Source organism: Narcine bancroftii, chromosome 5, assembly GCF_036971445.1.
Source record: "Narcine bancroftii isolate sNarBan1 chromosome 5, sNarBan1.hap1, whole genome shotgun sequence".
NCBI lineage: Eukaryota > Metazoa > Chordata > Chondrichthyes > Torpediniformes > Narcinidae > Narcine > Narcine bancroftii.
The window spans coordinates 249,206,526-249,223,649 of record NC_091473.1 but is presented as its reverse complement, the minus strand read 5'-3'; the positions used below and the strand labels follow the sequence as shown (position 1 = coordinate 249,223,649).

The following is a 17,124-nucleotide window of genomic DNA, read 5'->3' as shown; positions in this document are numbered from 1 at the left end:
ACATTCATACCCCCATGCTTACTGGCTGATAATTGACAAAAGACAATGTTTATGAATGTCTCTAATATTTAAAATCAAGTAGAAATTAAGCAACAAATATATCTTAGATAAGGAAATGTAAATTACTTGAAAGAATACTTCAAGAAACAGATAGCACAGAAGCAGAACAATTACATTTGGATTACCTCAATCTCCTGGGAACTATTTTCTTCGATTGGTGCAGCTGAACTTTTGCCAGGTACAGATTTCCAGTGGCAAATAACAAACTTTCCACAGATGAAATAAAAAAAGTTGGTGTGCCACCATTGGACTGGAGGAGAAATTAAAAGTTGAAGTAAAATCTGAGTAAGGAACTGCAATTTACACATTAATTTCTCTCAGGCGTGCTTTGGATTGATTTTAAGTCTGGGCCACGCCACTGAAAAATAAAGTTCAGTAACACTGCCTTTAAACTACCCAAAATCTTTACACATCAATACTGACATGAAACAAAAAAAATTGAAATGTTGTGAATTGTATGCCCTATCTGATGCCTTTAATTCACTATATCCATGATTCAATAGGGCCTCATGGAAGTCCAACTGTGGGTCTTTTAATACAGCACCGGACTCAGCTTTGCACATTCTTTTTCCTAAAACAGTTACAGGATTGATAGCGAGAAGTCCCTTTCACACTTGCATCCCACCAAATCGCTGTTCAGAGTCCCGGGATAGGAATGGGAGTTTGGCTTTTCACACTTGACCACTCCTAACTGGGACAGTGAACACTTTCACATTTGCAAGGAGCCATGCCTGGGGTTAGGACTCTTCTATTTTCCACCAGCGATGTCATGACATATCAGCCGATGGTGGTGATGCCCCAAATCCTGATCAATGTATGATGATCTCATATTTGAACAAAATTAAATTAATCAGTCCTAATTATAACATAATTAAGCTTTATGTACAGCACAGTATGAGCCCTCCAGCCCCTGTTGTTGTGCTAACCTAGATAACCCTTTATAAGTGACCGTGGAAAAGTGCTAGCGATAATTAGCAATAGCAGACAATTTTTAAACAGTGTGGGAAAGTTGGTAATGCTTTAGTGCACAATTTATACAGCGTGGGAAAGTTGGTAGCACTATCGTGTACAATTTATAAATACCGTGGGAAAAAGCCCTCCCAGAATGTTGTGTGGCAGAGAAAGGGCTGCGTGCATGACTGCATTCACGGAGCACTCATGGAGGGGTTTCTCTGCCGCAGGGGAATTTTGTAAAGTCAGTTCCACAATCGATTTTCCCACACTTTATAAATTGTGCGCTACAGCATTACCAACTTTCCCACGCTGTTTAAAAATTGTCCGCTATTGCTATTTATGTCCTCTCTCTCTCCTAATTTTTCTCCAACTCACACCCATGACCAACTCTTCTCTTTGGCTTGGCTTCGCGGACGAAGATTTATGGAGGGGGTAAATGTCCACGTCAGCTGCAGGCTCGTTTGTGGCTGACAAGTCCGATGCGGGACAGGCAGACACGGTTGCAGCGGTTGCAGGGGAAAATTGATTGGTTGGGGTTGGGTGTTGGGTTTTTCCTCCTTTGCCTTTTGTCAGTGAGGTGGGCTCTGCGGTCTTCTTCAAAGGAGGTTGCTGCCCGTCGAACTGTGAGGCGCCAAGATGCACGGTTTGAGGCGATATCAGCCCACTGGCGGTGGTCAATGTGGCAGGCACCGAGATTTCTTTAGGCAGTCCTTGTACCTTTTCTTTGGTGCACCTCTGTCACGGTGGCCAGTGGAGAGCTCGCCATATAACACGATCTTGGGAAGGCGATGGTCCTCCATTCTGGAGACGTGACCCGTCCAGCACAGCTGGATCTTCAGTAGCGTGGACTCGATGCTGTCGACCTCTGCCATCTCGAGTACTTCGATGTTAGGGATGAAAGCGCTCCAGTGAATGTTGAGGATGGAGCGGAGACAACGCTGGTGGAAGCGTTCTAGGAGCCGTAGGTGATGCCGGTAGAGGACCCATAATTCGGAGCCGAACAGGAGTGTGGGTATGACAATGGCTCTGTATACGCTTATCTTTGTGAGGTTTTTCAGTTGGTTGTTTTTCCAGACTCTTTTGTGTAGTCTTCCAAAGGCGCTATTTGCCTTGGCGAGTCTGTTGTCTATCTCGTTGTCGATCCTTGCATCCAATGAAATGGTGCAGCCAAGATAGGTAAACTGGTTGACTGTTTTGAGTTTTGTGTGCCCGATGGAGATGTGGGGGGGCTGGTAGTCATGGTGGGGAGCTGGCTGATGGAGGACCTCAGTTTTCTTCAGGCTGACTTCCAGGCCAAACATTTTGGCAGTTTCCGCAAAACAGGATGTCAAGCGCTGAAGAGCTGGCTCTGAATGGGCAACTAAAGCGGCATCGTCTGCAAAGAGTAGTTCATGTGCCTACACAAGTCTTCAGAAAACCCCTATTGTATCAGCTTGTCCGAGCAATGCATGCCAGGCACCCACCACTCTGGGTTTTAAAAAAAAAACTTACCTCAGATATCTTCCTAAACTTTCCCTCACTCACCTTAAAATAGATATTGCCCCAGGACTTTCCGCTGAGACTTTCCCACGGCAAAGTTTGTACCTTCATTTTTATCTTTTCTTCCTTCACATTCCTGCACTCATGCAAAATCCCACAAAGCCCATTCTACACTTGCCTGATTGCAACACTGGTGTCTGCAGACGCTGGGGATTGTACTAGGGGTTGAGGCCATCAATCCCCGATGTGAGATGATGTCATCGGATGCCGGTGTTGAAATTTTCCTTTCACATTAGATACTTTAAAGGCCGATTGGCTGTGAATTCCTGGGACCAATTGCAAGTGTGAAAGGGGCTACTGACATGACTGATAGTTTAAGATGTGCATTTTACTTTCTGCTTTACCGTCTGCTTAGTCTTCTTTCTTTCATTAAATACTTCTTAGTATAAAATGTCCTCTTGTGGTGCATTACATCACATTGTTTTCATTCACTACACTATGCCTATTACCAATTTCCTCAGAAAGTCTACATTGTCAACATGGCATTAATTCTGTACAAATATTCTACCAGGAACAAGTTTAACATTTTTTAAAAAACACTAGTCCTGGCCTCGCAATGCTCAATAGATGAAGAATCTGATACGGTGAAAAGCTTTTACTGCGCTGCACTAAGCTGCAATGCATTCTTCAGCACACAGATGCTGCTCCTTTCATCAGAAAGCAATTTTATGGCCAAGTGGATATCTCAGACAGCTGATGATATTCTCCTTACAATTAACATTTGTCACAGTAGGCAGCCAGGTAACAGCCCAAAGAGCAGACACCCACGTCGTGTAGCTGCTTGGGACCAACCTCAAAAAGATCACTTGGCACACCTTTCCAGACATTCTTGTCAAAAACACTTCAAAATGAGAGATGGTGGGATTGTGACGAGCTGTGCATAACAGACAAGAAGGCCAAAGCTCTTACCACCAACCAGAGATTTGCTACTCACTTTACCGTTCTGATGACAACACATTTTGTCAAATGAAGACTGCATGGGGACCATCCAACAAGATTTACAATTTCCTTCCTCTGGAGTACACCGCTGCCTGCTTAGCCCCTTTTCCACTGGCACCCTGCCCCAGGAATGAACTGGAAATTTACTGGGTCAAGGTCCCATGGAAAGCCATTTTTCCACTGGCATCCCAGTTAACTGGCCGTGGAGTGTCCCAGGATTGGAAGTCTTTTGTGCTTTTTCCACTGGGCTACTTTTAACCAGGCTACTGACTGCTTTTCCACTGAACACAACCCTTCCCCAGGGATAGGAGAGTCTACCTTCAACCGGAAACAGGCGACTTTCTGCTGTGCTTTTTCTACTGGTAAATCGGCACATCGGCGTTAGCTGACGCTGGGGTAGAGGAAGTGAATAGCCCCTTTTCCACTGGCACCCTGTCCCAGGAATGAACTGGGAATTTACTAGGACAGGGTCGAGTGGAAAAGGAACATTGTCCAAATGCTGGCATCAAATGATGTCATTTCATGTCAGGGATTAACCACCTCTACCCCTACTCATATCCCTGGCGTTTGCTGACACTGGGGTGCTGATAAAACCAGTGGAAAAGGAACAGCAGAAAGTCACCCGTTTCCAGTTAAAGGTAGAATACTCCGATCCCCGGGGATAAGTGTGTTCAGTGGAAAAAGCAATTAGTTAAGGGTGGCCCAGTTGAAACGGCACAAAGAGCTTCCTATCCCGGGACATTCCACAGCCAATTAACTGGGATGCCAGTGAAAAAGGGGCTAATGATTTGATGTCTGTATTGTTTTTTTAATGAAGGATTAAATGCCCAGAATCATCCTTCACATCAGGGGAAGGGTAGAACTTAACATCTTGTGCTCTCATCCTACATTGGTGGGGGGCTGTGGACTGGTGCAGATTGGGAGATTGCTTAGTTGAGCTCAATGGTGGGGAATTCCCAGTGACAACCCATTTTAATTCCTCACCTCATACCCATGCTACACCTGGAAATTGGAGGGACGCTTGGTATTCCATCAGGGTACTCTCCAATCAGATGGCATTAACATAGATTTCTCTGGTTTCTGTTAGCCCCCACCGCTCCATATCCCCGTTTCTCTTTTCCTCTAGCTGTCTCCCTCATTTTGTTCTTTTCCCTGTCTCCTTTCAGCCAGCTCTGCTGTTCTTGTTTCCATCGCTTCCTGATGCAAAAAAGACAAAGCACACTGAACTCAAATCAATTAACCCTTTATTGTGCAACGAGATGGATGACCTGAGAGAGCCCTTCCTGCTTTCACACACGAAAGTAGCCTCGGGGGAATCTCTTGTCATCTGATTTAGCATTTCAGATTAAAGATATGATATTTACTATTAAAATGGTAGCACACTCTCATGCCCACACCCCCATCTCAGATTTTTTTCTGTTATCCCTTCATGACTGACTTAACTCTTTTTTTGCTAATCTGTATGTGCATTTTAAGACAATGTTAAGCACCAGTGCTTCCAGGATTTTAAAAACAGCATTGAGCCCATGTTAAATGTTATACTTCAAACTCTTGAGATAAAACATGTTATGGACTAAAACACGAACAACACTGCATTCAAATCTAATCCAGTTCTCACCTTTCCTCTCATCCTATGTCAAATTATCACCCTCTTGTTGGTCTGTGTTTCTCCTTGCTCTTTCTTTCCTTCTCCCCAGCCTTTGCACCTGCCTGCTTTTTACACATATCTTGAAGAAGGGCTCAAGCCTGAAATTTCAGTCATACATCTTTACCACCTACGAGATCCAGAGCCTTTCTGTTTTTACATTACAGTATCTGTAGACTTTTGTGTTTCACTCCATTTCATGATGCTTGTTTTTTTTGCACACCCAGGATCCATGCATAACTTGATGCTGGCACAACGATCACAGCCATGTTGAGTACATTTCTTCCTGAACTTCTCTTTGTGGACCCAATCCATTTTAGATTCCAGGATAAAATACAAGATAGGTCAATTGATTGCAGGATTAAAGTATGGTTTGCCCCTTGTGCCAAGTATAGTACCGCCAGGAGCACCTTACAACTTATGACCATGTTCTTTCACACTCAAGATAGCATCAAACCCACATTTCTGTGGCGGTGTACTTCAGACATACTTTGACACATGCACTGGCTCCTCCATATTCCTTTCTCCTTGTAATTGTATTCTGACAGTGAAGGGAACAAATAGATCAATCAGACCAGTTGTTAAGGAAACATGGCTTAATTTCTGCCATTACAGGCCTGAGACCAGTTCAAATTGGTTACATAAACTCAATGGTCCATGCAGCAAACACTGTCTGCATATGATTTTGAAACAAATGATCTGCTGACTCAGTCAGTGATGAGAACAAAAGCTGTTTGACATATTTTAATGACTTAGAAAGGCTCAGTTATGTATCTTTACCTCATATGGATGCTGTGAGACTAAGTTCCTCCAGCATTTCTGTTTACCACAATCACATAATCTGCAGAATTTGATGTTTCAGTTCATCTCATGACACTTGTTTTTTTTATGCACACCCAGGATCCATGTACAACTTGATGCAGTCACATAGAGGTGGCTTTAACAATCAGTGTCATGTTGAGTATATTTCTTCCCAAATTTCTCTAAAGATCTGTACATTAAGGACCCAATCCATTTGATTCCTGGATGAGGTGGCTCAGGTGAGACATCCTAAAGTACTTTGTAGTCATTTACTAACTTCAGTATAATGGCTGAGAGCAAGAATGTGCTCAAGGAAATTACTATTTAACTATCCTATGTGACACAACAGTGCAAACTTACATCTATCTTATCTGTATTGAGTCTTTTAATTTAATTCACTCATTTTACAATTATAGTTCTTTACAATTATTTGTTGGCTGCAGCAAACAAGAATTTTGGATATCTATATTTATACAATGTGCATGACAAACTCATCATGATCAGGTAACATCATAGTCCATGGCTAGATGTGTGAAAATGCAACACGAGAACTTCAAAACCAAGGCTTATTCTGAATTCTTTACACCATCATTATGCTTATGCACAGAAACACCACTAGTTTCAATACCTACACCATCAATCACACATTGGTCACATCATCAATAGAACTGGATCAAAATCGAATATGTCCCGACATTAGCATTAGGCTAAATGGACTGTTATCCCTTTGTGACTGACTTTTAAGTAAAACAGATACTGTGATTGTAGTAAAAACACATTGAAATTCTGGAGGAACTCAGCTGGTCTTGCAGCGTCCATAGAAGATATACTGCTGATGGTTCGGGCCTGAGCCCTTCTTCAATAAGCAAAGAGTAAGCAAAAATAATAGGAAATCTCTCAGAATAGAGATAGTGCTGAATGAGGGAGGAGTTCAGACCAATAAAAGGTGTTGATTGGCTATAAGGCAAGAAGTGAGAATTGATTTTGGCTGTACGAGAGGAGACAGAGGATAAAGGGAGAGAGTCAGAACTGGAGAAAGGTGATGGGAAAAGTGGGTGGGGGGGGGGGGGGGAGGGAGGGTTTAATGAAAGCCAGAAAAGTTGATGTTAATGCCATTTGGTTGGAGGTGCCCAGATGGAAGATGAGGTGTTGTTCCTCCAACTTGCAGTCTGGTACTGCGTGAGACCATGGACAGTCATGTCAGCAAGGGAAAGGGATAGGGAATTAAAATGGGTGGCCACTGGGAGATCCAAGCTATTGTGGCAGACAGAGCAAAGGTGCTCATCGAAGCACCTCATTTTAGTCTGCGCCCAGTCTCTCTGATGTAGAGAAGTCCACAATGGGAGCACCGGATGCAGTAGATTCATAAAGGACCGTTTGGGGCCCTGAATTGTGATGAGGGAGGAGGTGTTGGTGCAAGTGCAGCATCTCCTGTGGTCACAGGGGTAGGTACCAAAGGGATGATTGGTGGGAAGGGAGGAATGCACCTTGCGTAAGGTGGAGAGGGAAATATGTGTCTAGTGGTGGGATCACAGAGTAGGTGGCAGAAATGGTGGAGGATAATACGTTGGATATGGCGGATGATGGGGTGATACAAGAACAATCCTGTCTTTGTTGTGTGTGGGGGCAGAGAGGGCCAGGGCAGATGTGCAGGTAATGGAGGATATGCAGGTGAGGGCTGAGTTGACGGTGGCAGAGGGAAACCTACGTTGTGTGAAGGACATCTCTGATGATCTGGCATAGAAGTCTTCATCCTGGGTGCAGATGCGACGGAGACAAAGGAGGTTGCTGGTTTTTGGAATTCTGGATAGAAGGTTAGGCACCTGTTTAGTCCAAATAGTATTTGGCAATAATTGCAAATTAAAAACACTCAAAGTCATCAAGTTAAAAGTTTATTTAGATGTATCACAGTGATAAACACTATTTACAAGATGCATCATACCTTTTACCTTTTATTTCACAATAATTTTTAAAATCCTGCTTAGAACAGATCAATTTAAGCAGATAACATTTTGGATACATTTTGAAGTGATCTGGGGGTGAGGTAGGAAAACCTTGATTTATTGCACAATAGGTCCGAGTTATTGTGTGGCCTATATCTGCTCTACACATTGGTTTTAACATTTGTATTCTAATTTCTATAATAGAATCAAAGAACAACTTTTCTAAAATCAGCTGATTTATTTAGATTTAGACATTCAGTACAGTATTAGGCTATTTCAGTCCACAAGTCTGTGCCACCCAATTTACACCCAATTAACCTACAACCCGATAGAAAGTGGGAGGAAACCAGAGCCACCGGGGAAAACCCATGCAGACATGGGAAGAACGTACAAACTCCTTACAGACAGCACGGGTCCTAATCACTGGCGCTGTAAAAGCATTGCACGAACCACTATGCCAACCAAGCCGCCCACATTTGACTTGGTTTGTATGAATAAAGAAATAGAAGAGGGAGTTATCTGACTCTTCTTTCTTAGTATATCATTTAAAAATGTCTTGACTGCTATGCACGAAAGGCTTGTCTTGATTCTTTTATGCTCCAGAAATAAAAAAAAAACACCTATTGCTTGTCCTGTGATATATTTGCATAATCTCAAATTAACCACCAATATTTCATTTCAACTGTCTTAGAGATCAAATAACTTATGTTGAAACACTCAGCAGAAGAGAAAACAACCATGGAAAGAAAAACAGATGTTCTTTCTGATGTGAGACCCTTAATCAGATATAGAAAAATTATTTTTCTGCAGTCGAAAAGCGAAGAGTAGAACAAAGATAATCTCTGACGGGACAAGACAAAATGGCTTAATGCAGCAGTTATAAGTGCATCAAGCTTCTTTGTTATTTATGGCTAATAATTAGAGCTGTAAGACATTGCAAGTCTATAAAAATGGAGAAAAAATAGTTTTGGTCACAATTTCAAAGTTTCGACAAGATTTCACCACAAGTCATAGCCTCCTTTCATTTCAACACTTTAAAGAGATTGTTTGCAGTAGTTAGTGTGCTCTTCTATGCATGCCAGCACTCCTAGTATTTTCGCTATCGCAGAGTTTGAAACAGTTCCTTCTCTTCACACCAAACAGTTAAGGTAAAGCAGCAATTCACTTGCTCTATTGCACCTCCCCCCACCCCGGCACATATAGTGTATTGCATTCAGTGATCTCTCCTCTACAATGGAGAAACCAAAAGCACATTGAATGATCACTTTGTGGTGTCCATTTATTCAGCCTGCAGAAATAAACCCATACATCACTCTGCCTGCTACTTTAAATATCCATCCAAATCTGTTTGTGGTCTCCAGAACTATCACACTCCAAGCTTGAGAAGTAACAACTTATCTTCCATTTCAGAACTGGCATTTCTGCCAGTTATCCATCTGATTTTTTGCTAAGTTTTCCTTCCCTTCACTAGCAATAGTTTGGTTTGCTGCACATCTCACCCAAGCCAATCAGCAACACAAAACCATACTAATCCAGGTATGCTCTTATGTTCTACTTACCAACTCTCTGTTAACTTGTTTTCTCCCTTCCCCAGTTCTCCAATGAAGCCTCTGATCTGAAACAATAATCATCTCTCCTTTCAAAATACTGTTTGGTCTTTGTATCTCCAGAATTTTGTTTTGACTTCATATTTCTACATCTGGACTTTTTTGTTCAAGAGTACAAATTGTTTTTAAATTTGAAAGGACGTAACCCATAATTTAAATTCAAATTTGAATGCCCAAAATAACAAACATGCTTAATTTAATCTTAGTAAGGTTACAAAGATAAATGTAACCATCTCAAATAAATTCATGCACATTGCTTTAAGCCTTTTCTGTACTTAGGATTGGGAAGGCACTTTAAAAGAATTCAAAAATTTAATTGACAGTACATGGTTATCAATTCAAGTCAAGACACCTTTATTTGTCGTTCATACCATGCTCGCACGGTAAAGTCGAGATATCGTTTCTCCAGGACCACGGAGCATATTTACATAAATATAAGTTAGAAAAGAAGTTCGACACATTTAAAAATATTAAGACTTATACATTAACATTCCACGGCATCCAATCCCCAAATGTTCTGGGAGTTCAGGAGTCTGCTGGCTTGGGGGAAAAACCTCTTGCCCAATTTGGACGTAAGGGCACGAGTGCTACAGTACCTCCTACTAGATGGCAGAAGGGAGAACAGTTTACTTGAGGGGTGTCTGGAGTTCTTCACAATGCCTATTGCCTTTCGCCTGCACTGAGTGTTGTAAATGGCCTACAAGGTAGGAAGACAGCTCCCAATGATCTTTTCCACTATCCTCTGAAGGGTCATGCAGTCCGAGGAGGTACAGCTTCCAAACCAGGCAGTGATGCAGTTGCACAGGATGTTCTCAGTACATCCACTGTAGAATGTAGTGAGGATGGAGGTTGGGAGATGAACTTTCTTCAGCCTTCGCAGAAAGTAAAGGCACTACTGGGCTTTCTTGGTTATGGAACTTGTGTAAAGGGACCATGTGAGGTTCTCTGCCAAGAGCACTCCAAGGAACTTGATACTCTTGACAACCTCAACGGTGGTCCCCTCCCCAGGCTCTCTTGAAGTCAACAACCAATATCTTTTTTTTATATAACATTCAGATACAGGATGTTGGCTGTGCACCATTCTATTAGTAAATGCACTTCATCTCTGTACACTGACCCATCATTCTTACTGATCAGGCCCACCATGGTTGTGTTGTTAGCAAACTTCATGATACGGTTTGAGCTGTAATTGCAGAGGAAGGTGTTTAGACCTAACAGGCTCAACTTTCTTATCAAGTACTGTGGTATGATAGTGTTGAATACTGAGCTGAAGTCAATAAACAGCATTCGAACATATGTTCTCGTTTTCCAGATGGGTTGAGGGCGAGATGGAGGGAAGTGGTGATTGCATCATCCGTAAAGTGGTTGGGTCTCTATGTGTACTGGAGGGGATCTAGTGACAGAGCAGCAGGAGCTTGATATACCCTATGACGAGCCTCTCGAAGTACTTCATAGAGATGACAGTGAGTGTGACAGGGTAGTTTAAGTCAATGAAGTAGGACACAGCCAACTTCTTTGACACAGGGACAATGGTGGCAGCTTTGAAGCAAGTTGTGACCACTGCGCTTCTCAGGAAGATGCTAAAGATGTCGGTGAGAACATCCGCTAGCTGAGCCACACATCCCCTGCTGGTAATGTTATCCGGTCCAGCAGATTTCCATGGGTTAACCTTGCTTAGCTCTCATTTCACGTCATTCTTTCAGTTTATACATTTAGAGTGAAAAGGTATCCAAAAATGTACAGTACAACTCCAATTATCCAAAATCAGATTCTCCGAAATCCCCATTTATCCAAAACTTTTTTTTGGACTGAACTAACTTCACATTGGAAAAAAATTCACCCGACCTGAAATTAGAACAATTATCCTCATTTCAGGTAACTCCCTCCCCTCTCTTTTTCCATTTCTTCTTTACCTTCCCCTATTGACCTTTCTCTCCAACTTTCCCTCTCAATCTGCATGCCACTGTCTCCCAGCCGCAAGCATTCAGAAGAATCCCTTGTCCTGGCATCATCAAAGAGAGCAGTTTCCCGGACAGGAGCAGGACCTCGGGCTCAATGGCATTCCCTCTCTTCCCTGGCACAACAGAGCTCCTTACTCCCAACCCCCCACTCAACCTTCTACCACATATGCACACTGGACTCACTAGTGTGGGGTAGATCTAGGGCTGGATTCTGAGTTGGAACACAGGGGTTGGGAACTTCGGAGAGAGAGGTGCCCACCAACTCACCAGTGAGTGTTCTTCTGGCCCGGAGGAGGGTCAGAGATCATGATAAAGGGAGAGATATGATTGCCTACACCAAACACCAGGGCATCTAAATGATGAATCTTCATAGCTTAGAATTGTTTTAACTACAACATCAATTCTAAATTCCATGCCGTTACATGCAAAATCTTTTCTCCCAGATGTCGTCTGAAAATTAATATTTAAAACCATTCTCCAATAAGGTATTTTAAAAAGAAATTGTTAACATTAGAAAACTATGTTTGTTCAAAGTGTTAAGAAATTTTAAAAAGTTATCATTATTGACAATACTTGATTTTATGTCAACCAGAAGTTTTGGATGGGCTTAAAAAAAAATTCAAATACTTTGCATTTCAAATGATTATTACTATAATAATTGAGGGCACACAATCTTTATGGACATTGCTCATCTCACATTTTTCAAGGGGAAAGCAAAGTACTGTGGTTCCTTGAAACAGTGGCTATATAAAGTGCACTGTTTGAGAGTTTAAGATACGTTTTTGGAGAATAGTTTTAGATTCTAATTTTTCAGATGACATCTCTGGGAGAAAGAATGTTTGCATGTAACGATGAAATTTAGAATTGATGTTTTGTTTTAAACAATTGTAATAACACTAGGCTTTGAAGATTAGCTTGGTGAGTTTCCCCAACATTGTGTTTTTTTTTACTGGTGGCTCTTTGGAAGAAGACAACGTAAGTGGGAGTGTGAACGCAGTTTAGAAGTGTGGAGGAAAAACATGAAAGTCTGCAGACACTATGGTTGAAGTAAAAACACAATGCTAGAGAAACTCAGCAGGTCAAACAGTATACTTTAGATAGCAAGGATAAGGCACTTTATGAGTGTGATCACAAAATACAAGAGCACAAGTAGGCCCGTTGGGTCTGCTCTGCCATTTAATTATGAGTGGATCCTTATCACTCAGTCCTATTCCTGGGCCTTCTCACCGAAACCCTTGATTACCTGACTAATCAAATACCTGGCATTTCTGTTTTAAATACACCCAACAACCTTGCTTCTACTGCTGCTTGTGGCAATTGGTTCCAGACTCACAACCTCTGACTAAATATTTCTCCAAATTTGTTTTAAATTAACATCCATTTATCCTCAAATTGTGGCCTCTCGTCCAGGACTCACCTACAATAGGGAGTCACATCTACTCTGTCCAGGCCTTTCAGCAATCAAAATGTCTCTATAAGGTCCCCCTCATCCTTCTGTACTCCAACTAAGAGCCAACAGTCATTCTTTACATGCTAACCCTTTATTTCCTGGTATCATTCTAATAAATCTTCTCTGAACCGTCTCCAATGCTAGCACATCCTTTTTCAAATAAGGCAGCCAAAACTGAAGACTGTACTCCCAAGGTGGTGGTGGTGGAGTACCTCAAGGTTTATTTTTAGGGGGGGGGAATTGGTAGAGTTCTTCAAGGTTTATTTTTAAGGGGGGGATGGTAATATTCCTCCAGGTTTATTTTTAGTGGGGGAGGTGTTCCTCCAAGTTTATTTTTTGGGGGGGTGGTGTTCCTCCAGGTTTATTTTTAGGGGGAGGGGGCTAGTGTTCCTCCAGGTTTATTTTTAAGGGGGGGTTGTAATGTTCCTCCAAGTTTATTTTTAGTGGGGAGGGGTGTTCCTCCAAGTTTATTTTTTGGGGGGGGTGGTGTTCCTCCAGGTTTATTTTTAGGGGGGGGGTAGTGTTCCTCCAGGTTTATTTTTAGGGGGGTTGGTAGTGCTCCTCCAGGTTTATTTTGGGGGGGGGGAGATTGGTAGTGTTCCTCCAGGTTTATTTTTAGTGGGGGGGGGAGTACTTTTCCTCCAGGTTCATTTTTAGGGGGGTTGGTAGTGCTCCTCCAGGTTTATTTTTAGGGGGGGTGGGGGTAGTGTACCTCCAGGTTTATTTTTAGGGGGGGGGGTAGTGTTCCTCCAGGTTTATTTTTAGGTGGGGTACTGTTCCTCCAGGTTTATTTTTAGATGGGGTACTGTTCCTCCAGGTTTATTTTTAGGGGAGCTGCTGTTCCCCCAGGTTTATTTTTAGTGTGGGGGGGGGTACTGTTCCTCCAGGTTTATTTTTAGTGGGGGGGGGGAGTACTTTTCCTCCAGGTTCATTTTTAGGGGGGTTGGTAGTGCTCCTCCAGGTTTATTTTTAGGGGGAGGGGGCTAGTGTTCCTCCAGGTTTATTTTTAAGGGGGGGTGGTAATGTTCCTCCAAGTTTATTTTTAGTGGGGAGGGGTGTTCCTCCAAGTTTATTTTTTTGGGGGGGTGGTGTTCCTCCAGGTTTATTTTTAGGTGGGTTGGTAGTGCTCCTCCAGGTTTATTTTGGGGGGGGGGAGATTGGTAGTGTTCCTCCAGGTTTATTTTTAGTTGGGGGGGGAGTACTTTTCCTCCAGGTTCATTTTTAGGGGGGTTGGTAGTGCTCCTCCAGGTTTATTTTTAGGGTGGGGGGGTAGTGTTCCTCCAGGTTTATTTTTAGGGGGAGGGGTGGTGTTCCTCCAGGTTTATTTTTAGGGGGGGGGGTTGAGAGAGAAGGGAGCGTGGAGGCCGGAGCGAGGGCCTCCCCCCGCCCGCCATCACTAGGCCCAGGCGGGCCGGGCCCGCGACGCGGCGCGAATCCACGCCAGTGTCAATGGCTTCTCGCCTCCCGTCAGAATTGCAGGCACAAAGCGGCGCGGGGCCTTAATCCGCCCCTCCTGGACCCCCGCCCCCCGTCTCCGCCAAACCACGGGCACCCGCCATTTTACCTGCGCCCTCCCCCGCCCCCCTCAATTATGGGGGGTTCGCCTCGAACCGCGACCCCGGGCTGGGATCGGCCTGAGGAGACCAGACGTACTTAGTCCGGGGAAAAGCAGCAGCATTTGGGCCCCCCCCCCTCCTTCCTTCCCCCCCCTCTCAGTTCCTTTTCTTTCTCTCGCTAATTGTAAATATATCCCCCTTCTCTCCCCTCCTTCGTCCCCCTCACGAGCTAAAGCGCGGGGGGGAGGGGGGGGGGTTGGTGGGGGGTCGACCCGGCCACATCACTGCTACCTCCTTCACCCCCCCCACCTTATTCCCTTCCCCTGACCAAATCGAGCTCTCAGCCTGTTGGTAGCAATTTGCCGGACTTACCCCGCGCTTTTGCCCCTCTGATTGGCTCCGGTATTAAACACAATGCCCCGGCGGCGAATAGGAACGCAGCAGCACAAAATGGCGACCAACTGCGAGGAGCCTTCTCCTTCGCGAAACGCGCTCGCTTTGCGCCTGCCCAATCCAGGCTGGCGGTATGGCGGCACCGCGCCTGCGCCGCGGCCGAGGCCCGGCGGGGAGGGGGCAGTGGGGCGCAGGCGCGGCCCAACGGCATCACGTGGTTGTGCGGCGAGGCCCTGCCGGCTGCCATCTTGGTCATGGGAATCTGAAATCCATCAGGAAGCGTGAAAAAGATGAAAATCATTCCTATTTACTCAATATTTCTAGCATTTTCTGCGTTAGTATCTCGATAATTGAACAGCTGATGAGGGAACTTGAATGGTTGGGAGTCCTAATCTTTCCTTACGCAGAAATAACTGTGAGGGATACTGGAATGTTAGGAGTCCAGAGATACTGGAAGCAAGTGCCAATTAAGAATGAAGTATTATGGGTGAAATCAGGGTGAAGGGATGCTGGAATGGGAGGAGTCAAGTGCTCATTAGAGATGAAGTATTATGGGTGAAATCAGGGTGAAAATCAGGGTGAAGGGATGCTGGAATGGGAGGAGTCAAGTGCTCATTAGAGATGAAGTATTATGGGTGAAATCAGGGTGAAAATCAGGGTGAAGGGATGCTGGAATGGGAGGAGTCAAGTGCTCATTAGAGATGAAGTATTATGGGTGAAATCAGGGTGAAAATCAGGGTGAAGGGATGCTGGAATGGGAGGAGTCAAGTGCTCATTAGAGATGAAGTATTATGGGTGAAATCAGGGTGAAAATCAGGGTGAAGGGATGCTGGAATGGGAGGAGTCAAGTGCTCATTAGAGATGAAGTATTATGGGTGAAATCAGGGTGAAAATCAGGGTGAAGGGATGCTGGAATGGGAGGAGTCAAGTGCTCATTAGAGATGAAGTATTATGGGTGAAATCAGGGTGAAAATCAGGGTGAAGGGATGCTGGAATGGGAGGAGTCAAGTGCTCATTAGAGATGAAGTATTATGGGTGAAATCAGGGTGAAAATCAGGGTGAAGGGATGCTGGAATGGGAGGAGTCAAGTGCTCATTAGAGATGAAGTATTATGGGTGAAATCAGGGTGAAGGGATGCTGGAATGGGAGGAGTCAAGTGCTCATTAGAGATGAAGTATGGGTGAAATCAGGATGAAGGGATGCTGGAATGGGAGGAGTAAAGTGCTCATTAGAGATGAAGTATGGGTGAAATCAGGGTGAAGGGATGCTGGAATGGGAGGAGTCAAGTGCTCATTAGAGATGAAGTATTATGGGTGAAATCAGGGTGAAGGGATGCTGGAATAAGAGGAAGGGTTGTAAAAGTGTAATAAACTAAGGATCTTCAAAACAGGATAACAAGTAGATAGCTTTAGCAAGTCTTAGGGATTGATTAATGAGTGAAGAACAAAGACATGATACTTCTCTGGAAGTATGTGCAGGAAGGCACATAAACTGAGAAGAAGTTAGAATCCACGTGGGCAGAATTACCTAATGCTAAACCAATCCAGGAGGCAGAAGAATGTTGGGGGGAAGGTATCTCTGTACTGAAATGAAATGTATAAAAGTTGGGTGAGCCCCAGTATCTGTGTGTATTCCCAGGGTAAGGGGAAGCCCCCAACTTTGCATTGTTGTATAATAAATGTTCTTTGTTCTCAATTTTTGTCTCGAGCAATTTCTGTGAAGGTACTTCTGTTTCTCACATAACCATTAAGATTTGTCAAGCTCCCGAAAGCAAGAACATTAGAACTCTCCTTTGTAAGCATCATTATTTCAATATCTCATGAAAATTGCCCTTTTCAATTTCAACCTGAAGTGATAGTGCATGGCCTCATGTGCCATCCCACCGAGACCACTGGAGGAACTGTCCTCAATTTTCCATCTGGGCACTCTCCAACCCGATGGCATTAACATCACCTTCTCCGGTGTCTACTCGCCCACTCTCTGTTCTCCCGACCTTCCCTTTCTCTTTGTCTTCTTTCCTCCAGCTCTCCGCCAGGCCACCCTCCTCCATCTGCTTGCTGGTGTATCTTTCCTCCCTTATCTCTATCATCTCCTACCTGTGGAATTGTACTCCCTGCTCCTCCCCCCCCCCCCACCATTTTATTTGGGGAGGGGTGACATTTTGTCCATTCCTTGATGAAGGGGGTCAGCTTAAAATGTTGGTTATGTATCTTTGCTTTGACCAGCTGAATTTCTCCAGCATTGTGTTTTTATAACAACCACGGTCTCTGCAGAAT

General features: G+C 43.9%; 1 protein-coding gene across 8 annotated transcripts in view; it reads right to left on the bottom strand.

Moving 5' to 3' along the window:
• Positions 1-14,963, bottom strand: part of LOC138765161 (nuclear transcription factor Y subunit alpha-like) — a 54,487-nt gene extending 39,524 nt beyond the window's left edge. For 2 of the 8 annotated variants that reach the window (XM_069942006.1, XM_069942008.1), the window contains exon 1: positions 7,647-7,708. In XM_069942006.1, coding sequence (XP_069798107.1) covers positions 7,647-7,662 — 16 coding nt within the window. In that variant the 5' untranslated portion in view covers positions 7,663-7,708. Of the gene's footprint in view, positions 1-185; positions 311-5,627; positions 5,781-7,646; positions 7,709-9,440; positions 9,497-14,827 lie in introns of those variants that run through there. The other 6 variants (XM_069942010.1, XM_069942009.1, XM_069942013.1 and 3 more) reach the window with 6 other exon arrangements.
• Positions 14,964-17,124: the final 2,161 nt, after the last annotated feature.